Raw genomic sequence first — 19620 nt, forward strand, 5'->3', positions numbered from 1 at the left:
TACACAGTATTATATGTAATGTACTGAATAATTAAAACGTGTTGGACATTTGCCCCCTTGTGTCAACATCTATCTTTTAAACTTTATAACTGTTATTTCTTAGTTTGGTCATGGAAAGGTTGTGCTTTATCAAACTGCTTTAATAGTAAAGTCAGACAACTTCAGACAAATTCATTTTTTTCCCATAACACGAATACAGTGAGGCTACAGTTTTGTTTACTTTCTAAATATCAGAAAATAGTGAAAACTGAACACAGGCAAGTAACATAAGTTGCTGAGTTTACTGTCAGAATAATAGAATGGTTGATTTGGTAAATTGACCACTGGTAGCAGGAAATGGTTTGCTTAAAAATCAATTGACAATCAACTATTTGTTAGTAAATCAATTGATTGATTAAGCAACTGGTAATTTCTGCTATGGATTATGATTTCTTGTTGTTTGGACACGTCTCAATAGGGCCTGATACCAAATATTGCCTTAAAGGTACAGTGTGTAGAATTTAGTGACATCTAGTGGTGAAGTTGCATGTTGCAGCTGAATACCGCTCACCTCACCCTCCCCTTCCAAACAAAAAAGAGAACCTGTGGTATTTTCAGTTGTCATAAAAACTCAAAAGGTGTTTAGTTTGTCCAGTCTGGACTAATGTAAAACACATGGTGGCCTCTGTAGAGAGGGTCCCCTTGATGTTAATGCATTTAAATATATAAAGGGCCTGTTCTAGGGTAAAGAAAACAACAATTTGTACAATTCTTATGAAACACACTAGTGAAAACCTCATGAGGATTATTCTACATTAAATTTCTTTCACCTAAATCTTACACACTGGACCTTTAAACCAGATCAGTATCTGCAGTTTATAAGTCTGGACACAAGGTGGCACCATTCACTTTTTGTAGCAGACACATCCTGACCCCCACACGTCTGCAGCGTCTGTCCAGTGGTTTTGTCCACGTGCTGCTTCGACAGCAGCTTCTGCGGACACGTTGTTAAAGTGTTCTGTGTGTTTTCTAACTCGACACCAGCCCGGTGGTCTAATGCAAACTGAGGAACACAAGCTTGTTGATTTCTGCCCTCAGACATGGGTGGACTTTGAAGTAGTCCATGACAACAATGCCGAAATGTCCCACATGTGCTCTTTAGTGAAGAGGTGAACTCTGTCTCTTGAGTTGAGAGCTCGTCGGGTCTGGACCCTCCTGACTCACGGTAGCAGCTCGGGGGATGTGACTGACTCCGGAGCACCGCCCTCCTCCAGCAGCGCTGTCCGCAGCTGCACCGAGGAGCTGCTGCTGCCTGTCACACTGACCGGGGAGCGACACGCTTCACACGGCTGCTCGGGACCAGGACTGACGGAGGACACTGAAAGGAAGGAGATACTGGGCTTGGCTGGAGACATGAGGTAAGAGATTTGGTTTCGCACCTTGTTCTTACGTTTCCTTATGTGTTTCCTGATCCAGCGGCTTGTGTGAGGCTGAGGCACCTGACAGACGTTTTGACCTGTTTGTAATATCAACAGATTTCACTATATTGAACGATGAGGCTCAGTGAAGGAAGACACGCACCAATGAAGCAGCAGAAGTTACTGAAAGAATTCAACATAAAGTCTCACTTTTTGGAAGTTGCCAGTGAAGAAAATCAGATCTGATTTGACTTTACAAGCAAAGGTTGTTTTCTAGTTTTCTAACACGTGCTCATTAGTTTACTGTGGAAGAAAGCCTTGATTGGAGTCAGAGTGGGGTCAGACATCTTGGCTCATCTTTCTTCTCTGAAAACACAAAGAGTTATCTCCACTTGCACAACCTACATTTTTGTGAAGCTGAGGTATGCACCATAAATCACTCCTGCAGAGCATAAATCATAAACCTGTGTGGCTGCTTGTCAACACATGCCTTAAAGCAGATACAACTTGAATGACAGCTTTTCATTCAAAGGTGTAGAAGAGTGGAAACAGGTAAACCCATGTTACAGTAACCCCTTACCTAGTTTTTTTGCTTTAAATCTCACCCTTAGTCTACCGGGTCTTTTAGCCTTTCTAGGATTTTTTCCCAGACTGACCCCACCTGCTCAGCAGCATCTCGACGGCAAATACCTTGACCTGTGTTTTGGGTTGTAGAGACCCCAACTGCATGATAAAGAAAGGTGTGGTGCTGAAAGGCTGCACTGTCTGAAGCTCTGTGACTGACAGAAACCGCCGGTAATGTGCTCTGGTGTGACGACAGGTTAATGCATGGTGCCTCTAATGATCAAATACTCAGAACCTTGGACAAACACTGGATTCTTTGCGAAGCAGGAACACGTCAGGCTCAAAACATTTTGGGCAATTTAGGTAGTCATAAAGAAAATATTTTATGATCTGATATGTGAGTCTTTACAGTTTAGCTTATCTGTTTCTTTCTTTTCCTTGTTTCAACATGAGCACTCAGTCTGGTATGTGTCTTGGGAGATGATGCATAGACATTCGGCAACATTTTAAAGGAGGGTCAAAAGATTCATACAAACAGTAACAGTCTCTTTCCTCTTTCTGTGTGAGTAATCATTTCCTGTGTATTTTACAACTGTTGAACATGCAGCATACCCTTCTCTATCCACTGGCAAGACGTGCTAACATATAAACAAACAAAATCTCCGTACGCAAACATTGAACGCGAATCAACACTATTCTCCCTTTGCTGGCAATTCCTCCCCTTTTTTGAGTCATTTGTGTGCCGTGATATAAAGTGTATGGAAATGCACAGTAAACATTGCATTGCTTAATAAGATAAGTAGTCATTTGGCAAACATTTCATCAGACAGAATCTTGTGTTTTTTGCCAAATAGCTGCAGGGCTTATGTTCTGAACATGCTCAATAATTACAGGTTTAACTCTGATTCATGCTTGCCTCCTTTCAACGAGTGAAGTTACTGTAGAGTTGAGAGAACACAAACATCCGGCTGTATGTGCATCAGATATGTATGATCAAATCTAGCAGGGATGTTAGAAATCACTTTTCCATTAATACAAAAATAATGTGAAACAATACTGAACTTGTAAGTTTCAGAAATACAGCTCTTGAAAAAGAGTCATAATTCTAATGGATAAATCAATGAATCCACTGATCAGTTAATAAATCAGGGTAATAAAGACGTGTGTGGGTGCTGTGCAGTGAAGGGGAAGGGAAGGGTTGTTGTGAACTTTCTCCTTCCTCTTTACCGTATGTTTCCTTCCTGGTTCCACAGCATAAAAACGGACACATGTGCCCAGGCAGCGGCTGCACAGATACGAACTTTTCGAGATGGGTGGGGCATGTCGTTAAAAAAAAAAAAAAGTTTACCGCACACACACAATTTACCACCAGGGTCATTAGTAAGAATCATTCCCTGCCAGCTCGGCTCAGCTAAAAATAGGGCGCAATATTTTTAGGAACTGCAAAAACATTTCTGCTTTGTTTAAAGCTCCTGCTACATCACAGTATTGGACCATATCACATGTAAACACACAGCAGCTAAAGATAGGGCCACTGATGGAGGCACTGGGAGGCTTTAGTGAATGAACCCCAGGATATCACTAACAGGTTCCCTCTGGCAGCGGCGAGGCCACACTGATATAGTTTCTAAACTTAGTTGAGCTTTAAAATCACAGAGGTGGATTTTTACAGAGGCAGCTTTGATCTGGACAGGAAACCAGACGCACTTGACAGGAAGAGTTGGGATGGGAGGCGTCTCGGAGCTCACGCACTCTGCTGCAACACTTTTGAAATCAGTCATCTCTCTCTTTCTCAGTGCATCAAAACACAAATCAAGTAATTTTTTTTATTTAGTTTTGCGGGAAGTGTTAGTCTTTGTTGCTACCAGGCAGTTTGTTGTAGGTGAACCTAGAACGTCTGTTTGTTATTGAGTTGAACTTTGTACGTTTCTTTTTGTTTGTCTGAGGCAGTCTTGTTTACAAAGATTGTTTACGTTCTGTAGCTGTGTTGAAATCTTCTCAGATCATGTGCTGTTTTTCTTCTGCAATATGACCCTTGTCTATTCTGAGTCTGGCTTTACTGATTGTTGGCTTACAGAATCTGCTATTCCTGCTGCTCAGTAACACTGTCATCTAAACCTTCACTGTGCCTCTGTGATGTGGATGAATTGAAGATGCCCTCTGATCTTTGACCTTAGTTTGGCTTTGTTACAGCGTGTAGCTGAAAGCTTTGTGTTATCAGGTTGTCCGTCCGTCCGTCCGATTCTTGTGAACACGATATCTCAGGAGCGCCTTAAGGGAATTTCTTAAAATTTGGTTCAAATGTTCAGTTGGACTCATGGATGAGGTGATTACATTTTGGTGACTTAAGGTGAAGGTTGCTGTGAAACACATTTTTTGCCATGTGAACACAACAAGGTCTCAATGGGCTCACAAAACATGTTTTGGAAATAAATCCGGTATATTCAGTGTGGCCTGATTGAATTTAAAGGGATGGCTAGACCTTGGCGGAGGTATGTACTCTCTGAGTGCCTAGTTTTCATATAGATGTTTACATATAAATTGATTTAATATGTTAAATGTTTACTAGTTTGTCATTATCTGATGCCTCTGTAAGTCATTGTGTTTGTTTACTTACGACAAAGATCACAAATTCAGTTACTTATTTTATTGTAACACAATAGGCTCAGAATAATTGTGAAATGTTTGTGTCAGTAGCTCTTCAGACATTGTTCAGTGATGTGTCTGAGTGTCTAAATACCTTTTCTAAAGGAGTCATGTGGTGAACACACCTCATGGGCCAGATGCGCCTGCAGACAGCAGCTCCTGTTTGTGTGAATGTACCGTTTTCCCCTCTGATGTTGACGGACGTCTAATGTTTTCTGCCTGGATCCTGGCAGACCTTCTTTTATCTTGGTGCCGCTGCCCAAACACACAGCCAGATGTCAGAGAGTTGAGATAATACCTTTCTGGGGCCTGGAGGAGGGCAGAGACCGTAGGCTGAAGTCCACATGAATGCAATGTTTTCTGAGACCTGCTCCCTCCTTATCAGGCCCACAGAGGGTTCCTTCCTGGTTTTCTTGGGTCCAGTCTGTAATTACTGTCGCTGGCTGGCTACGCTGCAGTATGTGCATTTCCCAGCACTCCCAATGTTTCCCTTGTGTTGTCAGCTTCCCATTGTGTTCTGATAGCCTGCAGCTTTGTGCTCTGCAGAAACAAATGAAGTGTGTTACGTCACAGGTTTGACTTCAGTTTTGTCAGTGTCAGAGTTGAGCTGAATGTAAAAAATATAGGCATGTGGATTTTGGACTGTTGGTCCAATTTTAAAACATCAGGAAGGTCTTCAATGTTTTATAGACCAAAAATAATCATCAGATTCATTGATGATTAAAGATAATTATTAGTTTCAGCATGTCTGTCTGTGTGTGTGTGTGTGTGTTTGTGTATGCGGGGGGGGGGGCTCTGTTCTTTTTCTTTTCCTTTTTCTTCTGTCCAGGTGTTACAGGTAGATTTTTCACATTCCGCACATTCCCCCTCTCATACTGGAAACTGATATCTTGCTCTATCTCTTGCTTGTAAGGACAGGCACTTTTCTCTTTGGGCATATATGTGTGTCTCGGTACATTAAAGTGAATTGTTGAAACCAATTAACCGTGCATATCTCTATAAATGATTCTGTTTATAAAGAAACAAATCCCTGCTTTTGTCTTCTCCATCAGCTGCAGCTGGTTTTCACTCTATCAGATCATTTTCTGAACGGACGGGTGACTTTCACGCTGTTAAACTCTGATCCTCACAAGTATTATATGGTTTGGTTGTGATAGTTTGTGTGTGTGTGTGTGCGTGTGCGTGTGTGTATTCTTTCCGCTTTGTCTGTCATTAGCTGTATTTTTACAGCCGCTCTGTGGGTTCAATCTGTCTGCCCACAAGTGACTTTCCACTCTGTCAGACTGAGATGGTGAAGTCATGGGACTCTGGAGTGTTGAGCGTTGACTTGGCAAGGAAGACAGTACGTGGTACCTATTCCTTAGTCCTCGCAGAGTCACACAACAGATGGTCCCAATGATTGTGTCTTTTTTACCATTTGGACTGAAATGTGAAAAATTGTGTCTTAACTTGAACTTTCCACCAAAAGCATTAGAGGTTAGAGAGTTTAACAGTGGCCATTGCTTAGAATAAAATGATATTGACAATTATTCATAATTATTCAAAAAGGATTCCAGGTGGTCCTTTTTGAAAATAAGGAGTTAACAAATGGACATTTAGGCGTGTTTAGCATAGAGCACATTCCTCCCAAAAACATGAAGGTGGTCCTGTGACTAGGTGGCTGATGGAGCCAGCCAGAGGGCCAACTCAGTGTTGGACTCATGCTGATGGAGCAGTTCAGAGCCGCTCGAGCCACGTGGCAAAGGAATGTCAGCTGAGTCTGATCCTGAATGTTTGCTGTGAAAGGCCTGAGAGGTCCCTAGTATCATTTAGATTTTTTGTCGGGTTTTTGGAGCTCACAAGGTGTATGAAGCAGACTGAGGGTCACCTGAGTGTACTGTGTTATCATCGACTGCCTGGTGTTATATTCCCTGTCTGAGTCAGCATCAAAACAGGATGCACACGAGCAGCCAAACAGGATTTTGTGTAAATTAAAATGCTAATTTTAGCCTGCTGCTGTGGGAACAACATTCAAAATCTCACCACATTCAAATCACAATCAAATATGTTGTGACCCGTCGACTTGTTGTCCACTGCACGTAGTGAGTGTCCCTGGCCAAAGCTCTGTATGAATGGTTTCATAGCAGAGTCACGTTGCCACCTGAGGCCCTGGTGCGGGGGTGTGACAGTAATAGTGGATTAGTGTGGGGGACTGTTTGAGTCCTGCCTGACCTCTGCTCTCACCCTGCCTATCCCGCTCCATGGGACATTAAAATATCAAAGGCCGACTTCTCCCAAAACTCACGGAAGCCACGGTCTCCACCCAAATAAGCACACACACATGCTTAATGCAGAAAATATCCACGTTTTGCTTTGATGTCGAGTTCTGGCTCAGATTTTGCTGGCATGATTTTCAAAATGTTTGATGTTTGAAAGACAGAACTATGTTGTTTTCTTTTGGTTCAGCTCTACTCCGACACGAGCTTGAGTTTTAATTTCAGTTTCTTCACACGCAGGCATGTATGTAAGCATACTGAATGTGCATACCTAAGTAGAATGCTGGACTATTTAACATGCATACCCAATCACATCCAATCAATCTGTGTTTGTCTGGGCGAGCAGAGCAGTTTCAAGGCCTCTCGTTTGACTGCTGAAAACATCGTCTGGTTCTTAGCTGGAGTAAATATTCCACTATAGACAAAAACCTTTCCTGTCCACTCATGCGTGTTGAGATTTCCGCTCCATGTTTGAAGGTGAGAAAGAGAAATAAATGGTGGTTTTATTGGTTTGCAGTAAAAGGGAAACCACTTTTTCCCATGATGAAGTTGGTATATGTAGTAAAACTGTGACTTTCTGTTTATAGAACTGCAACATGTGGGATTGTCAGCAAGTAAGTTTAACTGTTTGTTCCTGAAGACTCAAAGTATAAACTATAACTTTATATATATATATAGATAGTTACTTATATTTCTGTGTATACATGCTTGTTTGCCATAGACAGACTGCTGCAAATATACTGTGTAGTGCATGTGTGGGAAGCTGTGGCTCAGGAGGAAGAGCGGGTTGTCCACTTACCAGAAAGTCGGTGGTTCAATCCTCGGCTCCTCCAGTCTGCATGCTGAAGTGTCCAGAACCCACAAAGTGCCGGCAGTGTATGAATGGTGTGTGATAGAAAAATGTGTGTGTGAGTTTGACTGATCCTGTGAAGTGCTTTTAAATAAAAGAAACGTTTTGTATAAATACAGTCCATATGATTCCCTGGAGTCGTTATGGTTTACACTTTGGCTTCCTAATAAAAATATATTGCTTAGAGTTCATGACTGTGCAAAAATATACAACTGAATTCCAAACAAAGAATTCTACAGCTTTAGAAAAAACAGAAAGTCTTGTAACAAACTCTTATAAAGCCATCACTGAATCCTGAAGCCGTTCTAAAGTTCTATTAAGAACCACAATCAGCTCCTATAAAGCACAAGTAGTAAATATGCTGACAGTGACAGAAATGCACATTTTATTCTCACAGCCTTGTTTGTCCTTGAAACGTTATCTCATCAGTGTGCGGCTAATCTTACTGTGCTGCGTGCACGTTACTCAGACAGTGAATCTTAGTGAGGAGTGGCGCTGTAAGCCCTCTGGAGGATTCAGTAATGTAAAGTGGAGTCAAAGAGCACATAAAACACTGCTGCGTTGTCAGCTTTATTAAATTACTTTAACGTTCTAAGCGATGCACTATTTTGGTTTGTGTGATGTAATGAAGCAGAACCTATTTGATCTTTCTAATGATAGAATGTGGAAAATTCTTTGCCATGAAATGACATCACATTTCTTGTGTCTTGCCTCCTCAGACTGGGCATGACGGCGCGGGCCAAGCTGAGGGTGTAGCCACATCTGGCAGCGAGCGCTGAAGTAAGCAGGAGCCCTCAGCACACCGAAGCATCCATTGCAGCAGGGAAGATGGGAGAGACGGAGGAGGAGAGGGACAATGTGGGGAAGCAGTTTGAGAACTTTGTTCAGGCCTCGACCTGTAAAGGAACCCTTCAAGCCTTCAACGTCCTCTGCAGACAGGTGGACCTCGACCCTGCAGACAACCTCACCTTCTACAGCAGCCTGAAGGCAAAGGTCACCACCTGGAAGGCCAAGGCACTGTGGAGTAAGCTGGACAAGAGGATGTCACACAAAGAGTACCAGAGAGGCCAAGCCTGTGTGGGCACCAAGGTGAGTTCAATCTTATTTTTTACAGCTTTACTGTATAGAACAAAGAGTTATCCAGTCGTACGAAGGCCAGAGCTCATGGAAATGATTCACTTTTGGTATGAAGACATTGTTTTGATAAATTATGATAAATAGGTAATTCAACTCCGTTTACAAAGCCTTTTCAAAGACTTGTTATTTTTGTGTGGTCATGCAGCTGTTTTAACATCTGCTTGTTCTCATTCAAAGCAGTTAACAGCAGTTCTTCTAATTGAACAAACAACACACATCAGCCTTTTCACTACCTCCTGATTAGTTTTACATCATACTTTATCTTAAAATGTCAACTCTCTTACTTGAGTTTTTGTTGTAACCACAGTAAAATCACAATAACCAACTCACAAAATAAAAGATAAACATGAGAACTATGTTCTCCAAATTGTGTGTTCACTGCTTAAACATGTCTGTTAACATATACATGTATAAATATGCAAAATATCTTAAGGCTTTGTTCATACATCAGAAAGGCTGATGTCATGATTAAGGAAGTATCTGTTGTGACTTTACCTCACGTGGTTCCTATTTCATTTTTAAGTCATCTGAACTTTGTTCCTCCTGAACAATACAAAGCAGTTTTGTTCCGACTATATCAGGGTCATCACTTTAACCTCGTCCTGCCTGTCAACTACATTAACACTCAATCTGTCACTGCAGCAGCTCCAAACAGACGGGACAGAAAATTGATTGATATGAATTAAAGACAATGGGCAGTCAGCCGCCCCCATCTCGAGTGTTTCACTGCACAGAGAAACAGCATCCCTCAGCAACTGTGATTATTTGGCCCCAGTTATATGGAGGGTGTGCTCGGCTCTTTATAGGCTCGTCCTAGCAGCTTGGAGACAGGCCCAGATTGTTATTAAAGTGTGTTTAAAATGCTTCAGTCTGGAGCACACTTTTACACGTTCCGTCTGATTTAAGCCAACACCAAAATAAGAAATGAGAAGTAAGGTAAATACTCTAAATGAGGTGTGACTCCAAAACTTCTGAGCCGAGTATTTTAGGTCAGATATCATAATTCTGACAGTCTGCATGGTTTGCCTTGTAAAAAAAAAAAAAAAAAAACTGGCACTGTGCACCGAACTCATAAACAGTGGTTTGCATTTAGTATTGAAACACTAAATTCAAGTGAATGTATGGGACTGTCTGTTTCTTTTACTTGCTCACACATGCACAGTATGAATTCAGTATGAAGCCTGTTTTAGTCACTCGCAGCACAGACAATCTGTTTCTACTTGATGACTAATTTATCCGATCCTCTGGAGAACCAGGACGGACGACTCTCTTTAACAGTGACAGATGTGATATCACTCTGCACCTTGTCTTTATATTCCCGATGTAGCAACCGCCTTTAAAGGATGTGATGTCATCCACGTTTTATGGTCTGGCACATCTGGCTGCAGCGACACTGACACGGAAGTACAGTGTGTTTTTTTTTTTCTCATAAACTTTTACTGAGCTTGAAATTTGCAAATGGATTTTTATTTAAATCTGTGATATGATGTTGTGAATCATCCTCAGCAGCACGTCATCAGAGCTCTGTCTCTCAATTCTGAGATTTTAACACACATTTCAATTCAATAAAAGAAGTGCATTAATATAATTTAAGATTTAGACTCTCATTTCAAGGGAAGAAAACCTCACCTGTATGAGACCTCCAGATTTAGTATGTTGTATACAAACACTCTGATTAGACCAACAAGTTTCAGAATCGATAATTACCATTTATTTATTGTGGTTTTTTGGTGCATCTCAAATTTGATGCTGTTTTATGTTAAATATGATAGAAAAGTAAATATACAGTATTTGAATCTTAGTTGTTCAAAACAAGCAACACGTTGACATCACATGGGCGGGAGATAGAGCGGGTTGTCCACTAACCAGAGGGTCGGTGACTTGATTCCAGACTCCTCCATTCTGTGTGCCAAAGTGTCCTTGAGCAAGACAATGAACCCCTAAATTGCCCCTGATGGCTGTGCAGGCTGTGTGTGAATGATATGTGATAGAGACAGTGCTGCACATAGATGCAATGAATGTGTGTGTGAATAGGTGAATGTGGCTTTTAGCAATTTGAGTGGTCATCATAACTAGAAAAGTGCTTTATGAATATAGGTGATTGGGCCATTTACTATATCCTGAGAGTTCATAGAGTAGTGCAGTCTATGTTTTCTAACATTTAATTCAAAATGCAGGGACAGTAAGAGCTCCTCCACTGAGTTGAAAAGGTTCATTAATAAAGCAGGGGGCAGACGTGAGAAGGGTGAGGTGGAGCTTGGATGAGAGCAAGGTCAGAGTTGGGAAGCTGAGAGGAAGTGCGCCTGTCCTGATTCAGCAAATGTGGAACGGGACCTCAGGAAAAGCCTCATATCTGGAAAAATACACCAGTAAATGGACAGTACTAAAACAAATAAGCCAAATGTGCTAACGGCTGATAGACGGATGAAAAGAGTCACATGAAGTTTTAGATACATCCTGACAACCTCAGGCAACATACGATGACGACACCGATGCCCCTGGGGAGCTTAACCACAGTCTCAGAGAGCGAGAATATAGAATGACTAGAGCACAGTCGTCTTTTTTAGGGTATGATTTGGGATTTTGTTTTGCTGACACTGGGCGCTCTGTAAACAGCAGCCAGTCTGTGTCTCACAGAACCGGCATGAGGGAAACCACTTCACCCTTTGGTGTTTTTCCAATTGGTGGATACAAAGGATGGCAGGAAGTGTGTCCTCCTGTGCAAATATGTGGCAGAAACCCTTGTCTGCATACTGTAGGGATTCCGACAACGTTTTGAATAAACGGTAGGGGAAGAAGTTAATGTTCTACTGTGGAAAGTGGAAGAAAAGTGTTTTCAGCACTAATTTGCTGAAGCTATCGAGACAAGAGACTGTCCAGCTTGTTGAGCACAGCGGGGGCGACCTTCAGAAGTGGTTTGGTCCGGGAGTAGATGTCAAAAGAATCAACATGCACACGCACGTTCACACGCACACACACACACACACACACACACACACACACACACACACACACACACACACACACACACACACAGTCCTGTCTCTATGACTTCAGAGGACATTATATTGACCTCCATTAAGTTCCATGAGACGAACCTTGACCAGTCTTAGTACTTGCCTAACACTTACCCTTAACCTAACCCTTAACTTTGACCTAACCCTAAACTTAAAACCTTGAACTGGATTTTTGTCCCCAGATGGAACCCAAGTCCCCCAAATGTGACAGTGTAAACAGATTTAGGTCAACATGAGTAGATAAATAAATAGATACTATTGATCTCGATGGAAATTTAGGAATGTGATACCTGGATCACACAAACACACACACACCAAAATGTCTCTTATCTGCTTAGATGAGAAAAAAAGAGAAAAGTTTGCCAGCACACACACATTAGTTCTTTTCTTTCATCTATCATTCACCAGGATGACTTCATGTTTGAGCCACACATTCTCAGACAGGCAGTGTAACCTCAATGACTTCATGCATTTTTGTGTGATGCATTTTGGCCGCTGCATGAATCACACCTTTGATATGGTTGTAATAACAGTCCAGGTTGGTGGAAGTTGTTCGTACATGTAAACTCTCTTCCTCGTCTTTTACTAACAAGCCTCACTCACGCAAAGGTGCTCTGGAGAAGTCTTCTCAAAACCGAAGGGATCTTGATTGTCAGAGTCTCTGCCGCTGAAGTGTCCTTGAGTGAGACACTCGGGCTCTAAATGCTCCAGTGGTGCAGTAAAGTGCTGCTTCCCCCTCATGATCTATGCTCATTATATATTTCTCCCTGTTATGTTAATAAACAAGTGGTATGTGAATCATCTATCATCTCAGATTCCTCTGCAAGCTAATCAGCCTTCTGTTATTATTTCGTCAAAGATGTCACCACAGTGTAGCTCATTTTCTCTGAGGTCACCATGTCATCCCCTTTTATGTAGTGCCTTATCATCGGGGGAGGTCCCTGCGGCCTGCGGACAGCCATCGAGCTCGCTTTGATGGGCGCTAAAGTGGTGGTGATTGAGAAGAGAGACTCATTCTCCAGGAACAACGTGCTGCACCTTTGGCCCTACACCATCCAAGACCTGCGCGGCCTTGGAGCCAAAAAGTTCTATGGCAAATTCTGTGCCGGGGCCATTGACCACATCAGTAAGTATGTGATTTTACAGACACAAAACAGAAGGGTGCGTACCTCGGCCAAGTCCCCATAAATTTCAATTGTTTTTTCCATGAGAAATGTTCCTGGATTCGCCCCCTAATCTGGATCCACACCAGAAGTGAGAGTACATAATGACAAATAATGATATATTCAGTTATTAGGCAAACTGTATTCACCCAGGTGTTAATTTTAATTTTATCTGATCATTGATTCTTTTTAATCTGGGGAACATAGCATGAGAAAGAGCAAAGACAGAAGACAGCCTTTGAGCTTGGGGTTTGTTCTCGATGGTGTCAAGACAACATAACACTAAACACAAAGTTTGGCAGCTGTTTTACACATGTATCTAAACATTAGTGTCTGTGTGTGTCTAACAGGCATTCAGCAGCTGCAGCTGATCCTCCTGAAAGTTGCGCTCCTCGTCGCAGTGAAGTTTCACATCAACGTGGAGTTCGTCAAGCTGCTGGAGCCTCCAGAGGATCAGGAAAATGAAGGTCTTCATCCACACGTTCACTTCAGTTACATGTCCAAACAACAGATTAACAGCTCTTTTATATTCACCTACACTGACAGTTGTTTTATGACTTTGGTAACTGTACAACTGGAACGTTTAGTAGGACAAAGCTGAGAAGTTTAATAATGTTTAAAGCTTGATATAACCATCAGGCTGCATCTGTCAGTTTGTTAAAAAGAGGGTGTGTGGCTGAGGAGCTATATTTACTTTCTTACTCCGACAGCCTTGGCTGTGCCTCCAGGCCGGTCAGGCAGCAAAAGACTTCTCACCCTGCAGCATTTCATTTCCTTGACATCAACAAATAAACACAACATAAATATTGGCACTGAGCTGGTCTTTATCAAATTTAGATCAGAGGAGGTCTGGAGGTTAGATAACCAGTGTGGGTGGTATGGCTAAAAATGATGTCAAGATAAACCATTCCTATCAGTCGATATTTACATTTATCATAATTTACATTCACATAATCAGTGAATGAACATTCTTTCTCTTGTATAAAGTCATGATGACTTTTTTTCTGGTGCAGTAAATCAACTTAGATGACATTTGAAAACTTTATTTTAAATATCATGTTCCCATTTAGTTTGAAAAGGTTCTGTAACTTGCATGATGACCCTCTGATCACAAGACCCACATTGAGCTATAAACCCTCAAGATAGAGAATGATTTGAACGCCGTTGTCATGCGCCTTCTCTCCTTATGTTATATCAATACACTGATAACAACGAGTGCTTAATCTAAATTTAGACGTAGGCTTAGCACCACTTTTCTGCTGTGACGGACTTAGCCCCCGAGCCCTTGACATCATGGAATGCATTTTCCACATGGTGATATTACACAACAAGCTGCCAGGCAGTGTTGCAGTGCTGGTCTCACATCTCCTCAGCACCAGACACTTAAAATGGCTAATGTTGTTTCATGTTAAATAAATCATACAGTTTTATTTGGACAACAATACACATTGATGCTCTGCAGGCAGTCACAGTGGTTTATACAGATATGAAGCAGCCGTCAAGTTAATAGCAGCTTCTCTATTTTGTTTTCATGCATCACAGACACGTATTATCTGGTGTTTTTTTTAAAATATGTCTTGAATAGCCATATTTGTCCTGGTTGCACTTGCGTCACAGTAAGAGCAGTCTTACTGAAAAATGGCAACGTAGCAACCCAAAACAGCAACAGTGCTACAGTGTGTTTAGTCATTCTTCCCATTTATTATCTCTACGTGGACAAATTTAGCCCTGCATGAACCTGGCAGGTGGCTGAGTGGTCCTGGATGGAGAGATGTTATGATGGAGACTGTTGAAGTGTCCTTGAGCAAAACACCAACCCTTTATCTGCTGACATTCCACATTCCACACATTCCACGTTGGGTAGGTGGGTGAGGGATTTCGACTCTCACTCTCTCTCTCTCTGTCCCCCTCTCTCTCAGGGATTGGATGGAGGGCTGCAATACGACCTGCTGATCACCCTGTGGCTAACTTTGACTTTGATGTCATTGTGGGGGCTGACGGACGCAGGAATACTCTGGAAGGTGAGAAGACGGCAAACAAAAGATATGAACAGTAGAGAGGCCTCAAGGATATACTGTCCAAAGAATAAAGGAAGAAGGCTGAGGCTAATGTTACCCTCACACTGCACAGGGTTAAGACATGTTGTCAGTATGTTTGACATGCTTTTGAATAACAGAAGCTTGTAACCATCCATCCATCCATCGTTTTATTTTCTAGTACATTGTCTAACTCAAAGGCTGCATAATTCTCCGCCAAGGCCCAACAGTCCACTTATGAAACCACATTTAAATTTACTACATCCTGATTTGTATTTGGATCTGCACCAAATTTCAAACAACCAGTTCATCTGTTTGCTTTATTGTTAAAATCTGAGGCATCATGTGGAACATAGTCATTTTGAAGTGGTCAGGCAAGTCAGATCCTTTGACTGTCACTGGATCCTCAACCTGTGCTGCGTTGTCTCTGTTGTGCAGCTATAAATTCAACTCACTTTCTGTAAATGTACACTGGTTTGAGGCCATTGATCTCTCCCAGTGGGAAAGGTAACACATGAAACCAATAAGAGTGGTGTACATAAATAGAGCAGAGCTGGGAGCTCAGTGCAGCAGCTGAAACATGCATGTTGGACTCTCTCCATCTCTGTGTCTCACTGTTTCGGTCACTCCCCTAAAAATGCTGTCATCTAACAACCAATTCACTTCAGATGCTTTTTCCTAAAAAGGGCATTTTTGGGGCTGGACAAGACGTCTAGCTCATTCTCGAATTATGAAGATGCCTAGGGGAAATGATTTCCCCCTGCAGTCGGTGTAATTTTATGACATAGCTGCAGTAACACAGAGTTAAATACAATCACATTTGCACTTTGTTGACTGTTGCAGCCTTTGGTAAAAAAGCTATGAAATGAAAAAAGGGGGAAATGTCTTCCCATGATTGACTTTTTAGTGAGTCTCTTCAGTGCTTTGTTCACTTGGTGTCATCTTAGAGTATTAGTTTTGTTGAGGACATAAAGGGAATATTTAGAGAATCTTTGAATTAATTTCCTGCGTCTCTTTTTTCTGTTTCAAAATAGCTGAACATCAGAAGCGCTATTCAGCCTCTTATTTTTTTCTGTTTGGATTAAGCTTCAGATTTAATGGTATTAAAGTTTTACAAGCCGTCTTTTACTGCTACACTTGCAGTTCTGGTGGTTAATTAAGCTAATTGTATTTAACTTTGATGTCAGCATTTAATTCTGGTCCGTCTTACAATCTAGGGCTTTTGTTTTCTTGGCTGTATGAAGGCTCACCTTAGAGAGCCTCCTCTAACCCTAACTAATAACTTCCTTGTAATTTTGGTTTAAGCCCAGATTTCCTTTGACAAGTCGACAGGACTGTTTTGCTTGGGAAAAGAGACATCCCTTCTTCTTTAGTGTTTGTCTGTTTCATTCTCTCTCTTCACATGTCTTTTTTTGTCCCAGGTTTCAAAAGGAAGGAGTTCAGGGGTAAACTGGCAATCGCCATCACAGCTAACTTCATCAACAGGAATACCACAGCAGAGGCCAAAGTCGAGGAGATCAGCGGCGTGGCCTTCATCTTCAACCAGAAGTTCTTTCTTGACCTCAAAGAAGAGACAGGTAAGAAACAATCAGAAGCATCTGAGACCAATGGGATGTCTCCTTGTTTATAACCATATTGAAAACACATCTTTTCTTGCAGGTATCGATCTGGAGAACATTGTGTACTACAGGGACAACACACATTACTTTGTCATGACTGCCAAGAAACAGAGTCTGCTGGACAAGGGAGTTGTCATTAACGTAAGCTCAAGATAATATATTATTCAATTTTCCATATCTGAAATAATCAAAATTATTGTGAACATTTCTGTGTTCATCATGTGTGTGATTTCACACATTTTAATATCAAGTAGGGCTTCTGTGTGACATGTGTGCGTCATCACTAAAAACTCTAAGAAACTAATCTGTCAGAAATGCTAAACTCAGACTTACTCTGTGAGAACTTTCCCTCTCTAACTATCACGTCTGTGTTCCACAGGATTACATAGACACCCAAATGCTGCTGAGCAGTGAGAATGTCAACCAGGAAGCTCTTCTGTGCTACGCCCGAGAGGCTGCTGATTTTGGCACCAACTACCAACTTCCTACGCTGGATTTTGCCATTAACCACTGCGGGCAGCCAGACGTGGCGATGTTTGACTTTACAAGCATGTATGCCTCAGAGAACGCTGCTCTGGTCAGGGAGCGATTCGGACACCAGCTGCTGGTAGCGCTGGTTGGCGACAGTCTCGTAGAGGTAAGAGCGTTTGGGAGGTGGCAGGATTTTTAGGCAACAATTTCTTTTAAATACTTTGAAGTAACATAATTACATTCATGTATTTGTTATGTGTTCTTGTGCAGCCCTTCTGGCCGATGGGGACAGGTTGTGCCAGAGGCTTCCTGGCTGCCTTTGACTCAGCGTGGATGGTAAAGAGCTGGGCTCAGGGTCAGACAGCCCTAGAGGTGCTGGCAGAGAGGTACACAAACACATCTTAGTATTGTGTGTTAAGATGCTCACAGTGTCTATGTGCAGTGCTCATATCATATGCAATGTAAAAATGTCGTTATTTAAATAACGCCTGGTTTTCTGCTTTTCTGTAGAGAGAGTATTTACAGACTACTTCCTCAGACGACACCAGAAAACATTGCCAAAAACTTTGAACAATACACCATCGACCCTGGAACTCGATACCCCAACCTCAACTCCTCCTGTGTCAGACCTCACCAGGTGAGAGGGAGTTCCCACTCTGCCAGGAGCAGATATCTGTTGATGGGCCTCAGCTTAATGTTTAACAAATACATAATATACGCAACTTCTTGATTGTTATCTTTTCATTCCTTCTTCAGGTGCGTCACTTGTACATCAGTACAGAGCTGAATACCTGCTCTCTGGAGCGTGCTGCCACCATACGACGGCCTGTCAATCTCTCCAGGCGAGGTACGTTTGACAGGAACTGAGAGACGCCTGTGTTTGTGTGGGTGCATGTTGTTTTGCCTCTGCCCTGGTGACGTGTCCAGAGACATTTTGGTTTGGGTTTTTCCGTCCATCTCAATCTCTTGTACAAGATATGTCAGGAGCACCTGGAGGAAATTCCTTACATTTCTGCTCAAACATCCACTTTAATTTAAGATTGAACTGGTTAGAATTTGGTGATCAAGGGTTCTCACTGTGACCTCGCAAAACACAAAGATTTCATATAAAGGTGTCTCACCAACACACTTCTCTGGCCATCTTTGAACTCAGGAACACAGTGATAGACTTTGACCACATTTCCTGTGTCTGACTCATTTCTAGATTATTCACAGAAAAGATCTGACTGGTTGATAGGGTTGCCTCTCCCTAACATTAACACTGTGGCCTACATCTCACCTTTAGTTTACCTTTGAACAGAAGTAGTAACCAGAATTAAACTAATTTAGAGAATAAGTTACAATCTGAGGTTTGTTTTTACATGTGTATTCACTGAGAGGAGGAAACACGGGGTTTTGGCAGGAAACGTCAGATACACAGATCTTGCTCTTCTCAGTGAGTCTGATTTGATGGTTGGTGGGAATGTTGAACTGAGCTGTATGTTTTAGTGAAGTAACTTGACTCATTCGCCAAAGTCAGCACAGACATATAATACACACGTACAACATACCTCAACACTGGCTCCTGCCGTCTCTGTCATGACACAATATGTTATTTGAGGATTGTTTTATGGAAAAACATGTCTGTGAATGTTTCTTTTGTAGAGTCGGAGATCAGACCAGCAAGACTTCTTACCTGGTGCCAAAAACAAACAGAGGGCTACAGGAATGTGACGATCACAGACCTGACGTCTTCTTGGCAAAGTGGCCTCGCCCTCTGCGCCCTCATCCACAGGTTCAAACCTCAGCTGATGTACGTAGCTTTCTCCCATTAGATGATAACAGTATCTGATCAACATCTCTGGATCTCTACATATATACATTCACATGGAGATACCAGTTTTTCATTGAGCTCTGTAGCCTCTTTGTAATGACCGGCTCTGAGGAGATTCATTTCTTATGGGTGTGTAAAAAATGCTAGGCATGAGAGCAAGACTTTGATGTGTATTTTATTTTTTTTCTGCTTTCTCTACCTCCTCCTTCTCACACTTACACAGCACTTGACCCTTTTTAGAGTTTTGATAGATGTTTTCAGAGTTAAAACATTGACACTTCACACGTATTTATCAGTTTTGTCCATAAGTTTAAACAACAGAATAAAATACTACATGTTAAGTATTAGCATTAGCCTCCAAAATGTATTAGTTTTGCATAGAATTAAATTCTAAATTGTGTTGATGTGGATCTGTGAATGAAAACAACTCATGATGCACTTTCAGGACAAAATCCTCCTTAAAGAGCAAAAAGTTTACCTCAGTTTCCACAGTTTAGAGTCAGACTACCCTGAACAGCATGGAATTATTCAGTGCATCTGTAGATTAGTGCATTTACAAATCTAATTATATCCTCTCACTCTTTAATTATTGCCTTCGTACCTCGCCACATGCCACTACAATTTCTTGTGGTCCCGAGTTTCCAAGAACCAC

The 19620-nt window shown here is 41.8% G+C and overlaps 1 protein-coding gene across 8 annotated transcripts in view; it reads left to right on the forward strand.

Moving 5' to 3' along the window:
* Window positions 1–1037: 1037 nt before the first annotated feature.
* Window positions 1038–19620, forward strand: part of mical2a (microtubule associated monooxygenase, calponin and LIM domain containing 2a) — a 29293-nt gene continuing 10710 nt past the window's right edge. For 7 of the 8 annotated variants that reach the window (XM_069529072.1, XM_069529099.1, XM_069529077.1 and 4 more), the window contains exons 1-12: window positions 1038–1397; window positions 8432–8801; window positions 12785–12992; window positions 13380–13496; window positions 14949–15050; window positions 16487–16642; window positions 16725–16825; window positions 17064–17321; window positions 17426–17541; window positions 17666–17792; window positions 17912–18002; window positions 18800–18947. In XM_069529072.1, the coding sequence (XP_069385173.1) occupies window positions 8541–8801; window positions 12785–12992; window positions 13380–13496; window positions 14949–15050; window positions 16487–16642; window positions 16725–16825; window positions 17064–17321; window positions 17426–17541; window positions 17666–17792; window positions 17912–18002; window positions 18800–18947 (1685 nt within the window). In that variant the 5' untranslated portion in view covers window positions 1038–1397; window positions 8432–8540. Of the gene's footprint in view, window positions 1398–1638; window positions 1663–8431; window positions 8802–12784; window positions 12993–13379; window positions 13497–14948; window positions 15051–16486; window positions 16643–16724; window positions 16826–17063; window positions 17322–17425; window positions 17542–17665; window positions 17793–17911; window positions 18003–18799; window positions 18948–19620 lie in introns of those variants that run through there. The other variant, XM_069529054.1, reaches the window with a different exon arrangement.

The sequence above is a fragment of the Paralichthys olivaceus genome, chromosome 1 (genome assembly GCF_024713975.1).
Source record: "Paralichthys olivaceus isolate ysfri-2021 chromosome 1, ASM2471397v2, whole genome shotgun sequence".
Classification (NCBI taxonomy): domain Eukaryota; kingdom Metazoa; phylum Chordata; class Actinopteri; order Pleuronectiformes; family Paralichthyidae; genus Paralichthys; species Paralichthys olivaceus.